The sequence below is a fragment of the Bos javanicus genome, chromosome 5, assembly GCF_032452875.1.
Source record: "Bos javanicus breed banteng chromosome 5, ARS-OSU_banteng_1.0, whole genome shotgun sequence".
Classification (NCBI taxonomy): Eukaryota; Metazoa; Chordata; class Mammalia; order Artiodactyla; family Bovidae; genus Bos; species Bos javanicus.
In genome coordinates, this window is record NC_083872.1 from 80,633,629 (window position 1) to 80,644,962 (window position 11,334).

Here is an 11,334-nt window from a genome sequence, read left to right on the forward strand (position 1 = left end):
TTGGGAGGTAGTTCATTTAAGCATTCAATAAATATTGATATTGCTACATAGTACTTTTACTCTAAGAGGTACTGTTTTAAGTTGTAATGAAAATTTAGAGAGTAACTGGTCTTTGTCCACATGGAGCTGTAACTGAGAATAAAATGGAACAAATTCATGGTTTTTTAGAATGAAGAGATCTCTACCAATCTTAGTGCTAAGACTTGGCAGCACACAGATCTTAAAGAGAGTCAACCATACAGAAGGAATACATGTAGTGGCAGAAAAGAAAAGAATCTGGGGAAAAAGTTAATAATTCTGACTTGTTGTCAGGGACCTTCTGGGACCAGGCACATGTGGTTGCCAGTTAAACTGAAATATTTAATTTATTCAAAAACAAAACAGATGGGGACCAATAGAGGGTGGAGACAGGGGTCTTTAACAGATCTGGAGCAACATGCCTTCCCTCCTGCCTTTACAGTATCCAGCAGACATATATGGTCACACACCTTGAGTATGGGATAAATTTGACTCTATATTATTTATTATCAGTTCTCTTCATTTTATAAAAGCATATTTGCACTAAAGCCTGTGTTAGGCAAAAGTTGTTTTTATGTTTTAAAGTGAAGATTAAAATATTTCCTAAGTAGGTATAATAGATTCCTAAACTATCTACTTTTTAATCATTACTCTTACAATTTCAAAAATATGTCTCTCTCTCTCACACACACACACACATGCACACACACACCCCTCTCCCCTGACTCAACCTTCTCTCTCTTCCCTTTGCTCTAATTATGAATTTCCAGTGCTTTGGTTCCATTTGATTACAAAGGAATAGTGTTAACCCTATGAGAACACTGTGAGATGATAGCTTCATACCCTGTATTAATAGAATTGAAAATCTGTTTTCCTGCCATTTAACCTTATGGCATAAGGTTATCTTGCACATTCTCCATCTGGTCCGGTACTTAAACAAATGGATTCTCCAAGGCAGCAACAGATAAAGATGAAATTACACAAGCAGACAGGGTCTCTTTATGAGGACATTAATGTTAAAATGGACCAGAAGATCTGTTTCTTGGTCTCTGCATTCTTCAAGCAAGCATTCTGATGGATCAGAATATAATTATCCCTTTTCTTTTTCTCTGCAGGGAAACTACGTGTCTGCAAGAACTTATTATGAAAGAGCCTTACAGCTGGTTCCAGACAGCAAACTACTGCAGGAAAATCTCGCCAAATTGGATCGCCTTGAGAAAAGATTACAGGAAGTTCGAGAAAAGAACCAAACGTAGCCAGCATTTGACCCAGTCTCAAGGGACAGTGCTGGTGTCTTTGGAAGAGGAAGAAGTGATGGAAGCTTTGCTTTCACATCATTTGGGGCACGACCAATGGCATTTTCCTCTCACTCCAAGTTCAGGGTGACACATTTTGGGACACCTGCTGGTAACGCTGTGCTGGAGACTTGCATTTCCATGAAAGAAGACAAAAAGAGCAAGCAGGGGCTAGGAGACCTGAGATGGAAGGAAAACAGCAGCTGCACATTTTACAGAATTTTTTCTTGCTTTAATTCTAGATTTCCTTTCATATATGCATCTGCTTTTTTAACCTGGAGATCTATTTCCATTTCTTAGTGTAGACATTTCTTGGTGTAGCCTCCCAGAAATAGAGGCTTGAAATGCTATGAAGTCATGGCATCTCTTCTTTATGAGAGGAGATATTTCAGAGAGGATAAATCCTCTGGGATAAACCATTTGGGAAATTCTTCCAAGAGGTATCTCATTTAATTCTCTGGAACTAGAAATGAGTATCTCACAGTTTTTGTAAAAATCTTCTGGAATATATGGGGAAAGAGGCTGTTGTTAAGTCAGCTTTATCTTATATCCTTTTGAGGATATTGCTAGAGCCCTATTGAGAAGTAAATTAAATTCCCCTCTGATACAAGCTGTTTTCCCATTGCCTAATATATCAATAAGGAAGTTTCTGGAATTGTGTATGGGTATTCATATTCCTATGGGAAAATCAAGGATCTCAGTACCCCTGATTGTTTATGGAAATGTTTTAAATTATTTTAATTTTATTACAAGTATTATTGGAGTAGTGGCTCTGCTCTAAGATTTCATAAGTGCTTTTAAAAATCATAAATGTTTCCACCTCCAAATATATTGTTATTTTGGTGGAGAAAAAATAGTATATTCTACATGAGAATTATTAAAGATATTGAGAGAATGTTCTACTTTATTATCTTAACTTTCAGAGATTATTTTTTGAAAATATATTTAATCATTGAGGAATATTTACAGTATATTACAGAAATCTTCATAGACTCTAAATGGGTGTAAAGAAGCTCTATTGATTGATCTTCCTAGGCTTAATGAGAATTCTGTGCTTAAAACATGAATGATAGAACCTGCAGTTCTTGGTTCTGTGTTTGGAATTTTGGAGATTTCATGGAAAATGCTCAAAAAAATCTAGGAAAAAAATCTAAATTCATAATTTTAAAATATATATATTTCTATTTAAAAGGTATGGATGGCAAAGTTGAACTTACAATTTGACATTTGTCTTTTAGTGTTATTTATTTCATAACTTATAAAATATTTAATATATGAACACATTTTTCTCTGTACATAGTGGTTTAGTAGCAGCTTTTCATACAAAAATTATAAATCTAAACTACAAAGTAATTAAGTTTCAACAGTCCCTCAAAAATTTTATATTGATTATTCACTTGCTAAAGTTAAAGAAATTAGGAATCAGCCATCAGTGTTTGGGTGGTAATACATTTTGGAGTTGAAGAAATTGGAATATGTGATTCTAATTTGGTTTTCATCATAAACTTAAAAAAAAAACAAAACCTACTCTGGATAGTGCTGTTCCTGGTGCTAAGCCAGGTGTCATACATATTTAGTAGCTTGAGGCACACGTATGTCACGTGCTCCAGCCAGAGCAGAAGCTTTCTGCTTCTTTTTAGCCCCAGTAGCAGAAAGCACTGCCTCTGTGTTGTTAGTATTACTTTTTGTCAAAAATTTTTGAAAAAAAATTTCTTTGGAAAGGGATGATGCCAGAATATTTTAAATACAAAGGATTATGGAATTTAAATTAGCATACATGTTTGTGTGTATCAGTAATCCAATAATGTATATATTACAACTATGATCTTCTGTTTCTAATAGTCTTTAATGTTATAGATCATAAATGTGTCTAAAATTTCATTTCAGATATTTTTAGTCCCCCAAATTATACTTCTGTAGTCCTAAGGTCAAGAAATGTACTATAATATTTATTATAAAATAACTACTCCACCCCCAAAATGAAAAACATGGAACCCTAGCTAAAAACAATATCTAGTACTGTAATTACAAACTTTTTAGAATAATCAGTAACAAAAATTTATACTTAGAAAGTTAATGGAAAAGATCAAGCACCAAATTTTGAAAAGCAATTATGCCTTATCTGAAGGGCTGCTAAAGATATGAGAGTACATTTGTTGGAATAATTGCATTGGCTATTACAACCTAAAAGTTTCTGAGAGAAAAGGGTCATGTGGCCTTCAGGAGACTTTTTCTGCCTTCTTTTGGATGTTTTTCTCTCTTGTTTCTCTCTCTCCCCTTCCCTTTCCCCTCTCCCCCCACCAACCCCTTCCATCTCTCTCTCCCTCTCTTTGTCTTTCTCACTCTGTCATTCTGTCTCATTCTGTCTGTGCACACTGGCATCTCTTTGAACATTAGAAGTAAGCACTTTTTGTTGGATCAGGTATTTCTGTCCTGAGTTAATACTTTCACTTAGATGAGGCCAATGAAATAGCTTTCATAGTTGCATGGTACCTATAAGAAAGTAAATCACACATTATTTTTCAAAGATATTAAGTGTATTTTATAACTATTTTTATTTGCTCTTGTAACATGAAATATTATGTGGAACTCATCCTTATAAAAATAAGAATGGGGTGCCCTGGCTAGTCATGGAGTTCATCCAGGTTCCCTTAACAAAAGCAGGCTTGGCTGAGTTCGTAACCTCTTTCCGAGATGGAATTGCAGAGCCAGCTTCATGGATATGCAGTTTCTGCAGGCCTCAGGGTCTTGCACTCAGATGCACCTTGTGCTTGGTTGGATGCTATGCTTGAAATTTTTAGTAATTTTTGAACAAAGGATCCTACAATTCTATTTTGCCCAGGACAGGAAGGAATGTAACTGATAACAAGGCTGGAGTTGGTTCAGTCTATCTAACTTGTCCTTCTGCCCTGTGTAGAACCAGTTCTCCTTGCCTTCAAATTCTCCAATAAGTGGCAGTCCTTTCACATGCCCTTTGACATAGAAGCCATGAGAATGGCTTTACAAGCTTATGTTAACCTTAAGAATTATTCAGGATTTCAAAGCTGACTCAGATGTTTTCAACCTGTTAATGGTATTCGTGAAATATGGCTCATTAGATTAACTGTAGTGAACTAAACCAAAGATTCAAATACCTTGAAGGAAAGGAAATTTTATTTTAGGGACTCTTGAGATATATCCTCTTAGGTCTGTTTATTTTAAAGCCCATCACAAAACAAAGAGGATTGTCAGCACTTGGATTCCAGCTCCCCACAGTACCTCAGAGCCCCCAGTGTAGGAGTCGGACGTGCCTAACACGCAGGACCTCATTCGGTGCAGGGGTTTGCAGTGGTGGTGCCGCTGCTTTTCATCAAGGCTAAATGAGAAAAGTCCAAAGCTTTCCACACAAGCCGACTGAAAAAACTAATTTGAGGAGGAGTAAAAAGCAAATGTGGGTTTCATACTGTTTCTTTCAAACCTTCCAAGCGCCTCACATTGAAACACCACATTCAGCTGACAGCTGAGATCTCGCCCCTCACACACAGGTGCTCTACCTAGGCCCTAGTGGACTTGAAAATAACCTGGGTGCGCACTTTGGGAATCACTGGACCTCGGCCGCTCAGGTTAAGATTCTAATATGCAGCCAGGCTGGAGAACCACTGCAAGCTAAAACCTTTAATAAGAGTTTATGACTTTTACCAAGAGATGTTTACAGTCTTTTACAATTTTCACTTCTAAATTTAGACTAAAGTGAGCCAAGGAATTTCAAAGAATGACTTAACAGTACACTTGGTTAGTTGAAGCTGCCATGCTAAGATTGACAAACAGGTGGGTTGGCTGAGGTGGTTTTGCATTTGTGGCAACGGGACTATAATTTGATCTTATATTTAGAGAACTCTTGGTTCTCAGATGGAGAATGGCCCTGCTATTTTCATGTACTAGATGAGGAGCCCAGTATATAAAACTCATGTTTTGTTATGACTCATAGAAGGATCCATGACATAAGTTTATGCCTACACCTGTATCTCTTTTTTTTAAGTTATACATGTCAACTTTTGTTAATTATTTCTTAATTGTACTCATTACAATAAGTTTTAAAAATATTTTTCTCTGGTTTATGATAGATTTGTACCTTAGATCAATAAATCTATAGGTTATAGTAACAGCACTCAAAGCAAATGTAGTTATAGGCATTGTTTATTTTAATTTTTTCCTAGTTTCCAAATCACATTTACTTTGATAAAAGCGTATGTTGGTATTTCCCATTAATAACAACAAAAACAACTATCTAAATGGCATCTTTTGACATTTTTAAAAGATTAAAAAAAAAACCCTGTCAAATCTTATATTTAGGCTACAATTGAATAAGATAAAAACTTACAATGCCAAAAATGTAGGGAAATATAACTTTTTATGATTATTCTTGAAGTTTCTGATGTGAAAAGTATGTTGAGCAATCTTTAAAAAAATAGCACTTCCTTATTTTTGTCTTTTAGTAGCTATATAACTTAAAAGAAATGAAATAACTTCAATCAAGCTATGGTTTATTATCAGTAAAAATACAATGTCACAACAGAATACAAATGACTCATATAAAAATGTTCTAATTTTATCACCAAGGATCCTTTCCATAAAAACCTTTAGGGCACATAACTGATAAAATTAGCATCATCAGAATATGGGGTCATTATTAGTTTGTAAGTTTAGATCAACATTGGCCACAAACTAAAAAGAGCTCTCCATGTCCAGAAATCCAGGACATTTTTTCCCATTCTCAGTGGTATTTGTATCACTGTGCATACAAGTAATACAAATGTGCATAATGTCCTTTTGGGGTTATCTTGCTGCTCCATAGGAGGGGAGACCCAATCCAAGAATCTGGAGATCTGGAATTTAGTCCTGCTCTGCCACAAAGGAGTTGCCTCACCCGGGACAAGTTACCAATTGTCTCAGTCACGTTTATAGTACATTAAAGGAGTGGTTAATTCTATGGGCCTATCAAGCTCTGTGCGGAGAAGGCGATGGCACCCCACTCCAGTACTCTTGCCTGGAAAATCCCATGGACAGAGGAGCCCAGTAGGCTGCAGTCCATGGGGTCGCTCAGAGTCGGACACGACTGAGCGACTTCACTTTCACTTTTCACCTTCATGCATTGGAGAAGGAAATGGCAACCCACTCCAGTATTCTTGCCTGGAGAATCCCAGGGACAGGGGAGCCTGGTGGGCTGCCGTCTATGGGGTCGCACAGAGTCGGACACCACTGAAGCGACTTAGCAGCAGCAGCAGCAGCATCAAGCTTTGTGAGTCCCCCGAATCCAAATGGAAAGCCCACTGCCTCCGAAGAGGTAACTGTTGAGTGTGGCTCTTAGTTTTAGAAATTCTTAAGATAATTATTGCAGCAAAACACAGAACCCTAAACGTGACTGAACTGCCCGTATACTTTAACGTGACAGAGGTTAATACTCCTATTTTGCAGTCTCCATTCCCTTCTCCAGGGATCAGCCCTGGGTCAGGAGGAGCCCCTGGAGAAGGAAATGCAACCCACTCCAGTATTCTTGCCTGAAGAATTCCATGCACAGAGGAGCCTGGCGGGCTACAGTCCATGGGATCACAAAGAGCTGGACACGACTGAGTGACTAACACTTTTACACGTAAAAATTAGCGATTTTGTTGTGTTTCTGGGAAAAAGAAAAAAAAATTTAAATTTCCTCCAAAGACATTAAAGTATCTGTAGAAACCATGGCCTGCTTTTATAATGTGGAAATCAGCTGACTTGCTGTGACTCACCCATCCTTCCTTTTATTAGATGGAAATACTTGTATCATGTTTTTAAGATTGCTTTGATCAGTTATATATAAATGTACTCTTTTGTTACTTTTGCTGTGCCAGTTAGAAATATATCTCCCATAAAGGATTTCTCCTATTTAAGTCTGATTATGTACACTTTGCCTAGGTCTTTCCAAAATAAAATTTATGTAAATGTATATTTTATATAAAATATGATGAAAATAATTAAGTCTTGTTTCAGTCTCTCAAGTGGTCTGTGGTTAGTACCCACTGAAATTTATGTCACCATTAGGTGCCCACTTTTAAAATAAAAAAATACCATCTTTCTTCCTTTCCCCCATTGTTCATTCATTCGTCGCATTGTTCTGTGTGCATGGTGCCTGCTGTCCTTTTCATGCCACACGATGACCATTTCAGTACTTACCCCTTCCAGATACCCTCCCCTCATCTTACTGAGGAGCTGCCTTCACCTCTTTCTTGATGGTGTAAATACAAAGTAGAAAACAGGTACTTCCTCAGTATTCTGCACTCTGTCTGCAAACTTACCTGCACCTAATTCTCCCCTCTCTCCTGCTGCTGCAATGGAAAAAGAGGATCCTCGTGCCATATAGAAGTAATCAAATTGGAAAGTTACAGAGGAATTTACAGGTAGTCCAGAGCAGGTTTTTGGAAAGGATGTTTTGGACAGGGAGTAGTTTCTGCAAAGGAACTGACTCAAAACAGCCTGGCATGTTCCATTAACTATAGGAACCCAATTTTCAGATTTCTAGTGCAATCTTCTCATTCTATAATGACTAACCATACTATTTTAGTGACGAAAGAAGAAAAAAGTCCTTCATATTCTATGTATGAAATTCATACACAGAGTCAATATATAATTATGTACACTTGTAGGTTTTTTTTTTTCTTTTTTTTTTTCTTCTAAAAATTTTTTCATCCACCACAGGTATACATGTGTTCCCCATCCTGAACCCTCCTCCCTCCTCCCTCCCCATACCATCCCTCTGGGTTGTCCCAGTGCACCAGCCCCAAGCATCCAGCATCGTGCATTGAACCTGGACTGGCATCTCGTTTCATACATGACATTTCACATGTTTCAATGCCATTCTCCCAAATCTTCCCACCCTCTCCCTCTCCCACAGAGTCCATAAGCCTGTTCTATACATCAGTGTCTCTTTTGCTGTCTCGTATACAGGGTTATCGTTACCATCTTTCTAAATTCCATATATATGCGTTAGTATACTGTATTGGTGTTTTTCCTTCTGGCTTACTTCACTCTGTATAATAGGCTCCAGTTTCATCCACCTCATTAGAACTGATTCAAATGTATTCTTTTTAATGGCTGAGTAATACTCCATTGTGTATATGTACCACAGCTTTCTTATAGAAAGATTTATATGTACCAAATCTTTCTTATAGAAAGATTTATATGTACCACAGCTTTCTTATAGAAGATTACTTCTATATGGCACGAGTTTGAACAAACTCCAGGAGATGGTGAGGGACGGGAAAGCCTGGTGTGCTGCAGACCACAGGGTCGCAAAGAGTCAGACACAACTGAGCGACTAAACAATAACAACAACAATATGGCCACTGTATCCTCCTGTGATCATTTTTTATACATGACAGTCTCCTTTAGTTGACTGTGAGCTTCAGGAAAGCAGAGACCAGGCTATGCTCATTTTGGCAGCCTAACCATTATCATGAGCAACAAGGAACAAGTGCCAGGAACAGCAGGAACTCTACTTCGCTCTTTTTTTTTTTAATGTGTGTAAGTTTATAATAAATAAGAATAAATTTTTTAAATGTAAAAAAAAAGAAAAAGAGGATCCTGGGCCCTGGATATCACTTCTTGAAGAACTTCATTCTTTAACCTCTTTCTTTTTCTTTAACTTCTTCCTTTTGCTGGCTCTTGTCAGTTCAGTTCTATTTTAAAACACGGATACTGGTGGCCACCATGAAGATCACTTGGAAAAAACCTTTCCTTTATTCCTTTTCATGCGGTAGCTACTACTGCATCTGTTTATGTCCTTCACAGCCACTCTATCAGAATAAATTGTCTCCACTCATTCCATCTCCGTCCTTCACATTCTGTCTGCATCCTAGTGAAATCTGTCCCTGCAACAAATTCAAAGGAAATTGCTGTTTTTAGTGTCACCAATGATCACTTTACTGCCGATTCCTAGGCCTTGTGGGATTTGGGAGAGTGTTCTAGACTTTGGACCAGTGTTTTAGTAGGGATGAAAAAACTTATTTTTTAAACAAAACATTATGTACCCATGGTTTACTTATTGCTCCCGGGTTAGTCTCCTAACACTCCTAATTTTTCAACTATCCTTAGAATTGGGGCATCAAGCATCCTGGAAGGCCTCCAATAGCAGATCACTATTATGCTGCCCTAATGAAATTATGTTCAAATTCAATGCAGGTTTCTCAATCTAGTTTGGGATAGTCCAGCTCACTCTGCTTGACATCCTTTCCTTTTCTATAGTTTTGTGATTTTTCCTTAAATAAGAGAATACTTCCATTTCAGCATCACCACAAACTCAATTTATATTTAAACCATCATCTTACTAGCAAATTTCTATTTGAAACTAATGACTTGGCTTTTGATATGTATGCAATTCACAATGAATGAGTCTTTTTCTATTTAATGGAAAGGCATTATTTTTTTACGGCTGTAAGGGAACAATCCTCTGTATTAGAAGGACAAGGTCTCATTTAAGGCTGGGAGTTTGAATTCTGGAAACAAAGGGAGCTATGCTGTAACAGGAAATGATGTCCGACCCCATGGAGACTTCGGGTCTGAAACAAAACACTAATGATCCTGCAAAGCTGTGTGTGTACCACGTGTACAAGACTGCAAGGGGACACGGTTTCTGAGCTTCATGAGAAAGTTAGCCATGAACTTGAACATTGTGGGTCCAACTTGCATTTTTTCCTTCCTTCTCTCTCATTTTGTAAGAGCTTTGTAGTAGCTTTAATATGACCCACTCTTGCTAAGAAAAAAGAGAGGAGTTTGGGTCCATTTGGAGGATCTGAGCTTTTTTGGAGAGTAGTGAGTCCCTGAGGCCACAAATGGTTATGGTAACACTTGTGGGATTGCTACAGTAAAAGCGAAACTCAGAGATAAGCGTGTTGAGGGCTACTACCTGGAGATAACCTGGAGAACTCAGGTGTAATTGTATATCTTCAGGAAAGAGCTGTTTACCTTACCAAGCCCCCTCCTGGTGTTTCCCCAACACTCAAGCTCAAAACCTGGGAGTCGTCTACTCAAACTGTCATCCAAGTTGTATTTGCTTAAAACGATGCTACTCAAAAACAATTCAGTCCAACAGAACTATATGATGACGACAGTGTTTTGTATCTGTGCTGTCCAATGTGGTAGCCACTAGCTACAGGTGGCTGGTGAGCTCTTAAAATGTAGCTAGTGTGACTGAGGAACTCAGTTTTTATTTTAGCTAATATTAATTTGAATAACCACCTATAGCTAATGTCTACTCTATTGAATAGTGCAGCTGTAGAGCTTTTCAGTGATCTAAGACTTGAGATATAAAGATCACAGAAACTCATTTTAGGTTCATGAAACAAAAAGGTTTGAGATGGTATGTCTCAAGTTTGGGTGTCAATCCCATTCTTTGAGCTTTTTGCCCCAGGTTCCCAGTTCACCTTCTGCTCCTTCTTCCCTCAGCTGTCACCTGCCTGTCACTGTACCTGCCTTCACTTTGACCCTCTCTGTTTTCCTGTCCTTCTGTCTACCACTTGTCTGCCTGATTTGTTTACCCTTCTACCTCAAGGAGCTTTTATTTCTATTTTATACAGAAGTGAGACAATTGGGCCTGGGTGTCTAGGTTAGTTAATATATATATAGTGTTCACTTAACTTTGTCCTCATTTTTTGATAAATTATAAATCAATTACAAATTCTAGCTTTATTCCTCTCCCAACCTCAAGCTAATTTGTTACAAATTACTTACTAGAAAATGATATTGATTGAAAAAATGCTAACATACAGTGAATTCATTTTAATAATCTTAAATGCTGGATCCTACAGCTTGGTCCGTTCCACTGAAGCTGATGATAACACTGACACCCAAAAAAGGAGTAGGGCAGAATTCTGATCATTCATATCCAGTCCTTTTGAAAACTCAGGAGTGTCAAGGTCTTCAACCAGCTTTTTAGAAGCTAGGTAGGATCTTTAAATACTCAAACTTTCAAGAGTCTTTCTCCTTTCGGGGTCAGCCTGCGTGTGTCCTG

General features: G+C 37.7%; 1 protein-coding gene across 2 annotated transcripts in view; it reads left to right on the forward strand.

Moving 5' to 3' along the window:
• Nucleotides 1–5,395, forward strand: part of TMTC1 (transmembrane O-mannosyltransferase targeting cadherins 1) — a 309,847-nt gene extending 304,452 nt beyond the window's left edge. For both annotated transcript variants that reach the window (XM_061417505.1, XM_061417504.1), the window contains one exon: nucleotides 1,134–5,395. In XM_061417505.1, the coding sequence (XP_061273489.1) occupies nucleotides 1,134–1,274 (141 nt within the window). In that variant the 3' untranslated portion in view covers nucleotides 1,275–5,395. The remainder of the gene's footprint in view (nucleotides 1–1,133) is intronic.
• Nucleotides 5,396–11,334: the final 5,939 nt, after the last annotated feature.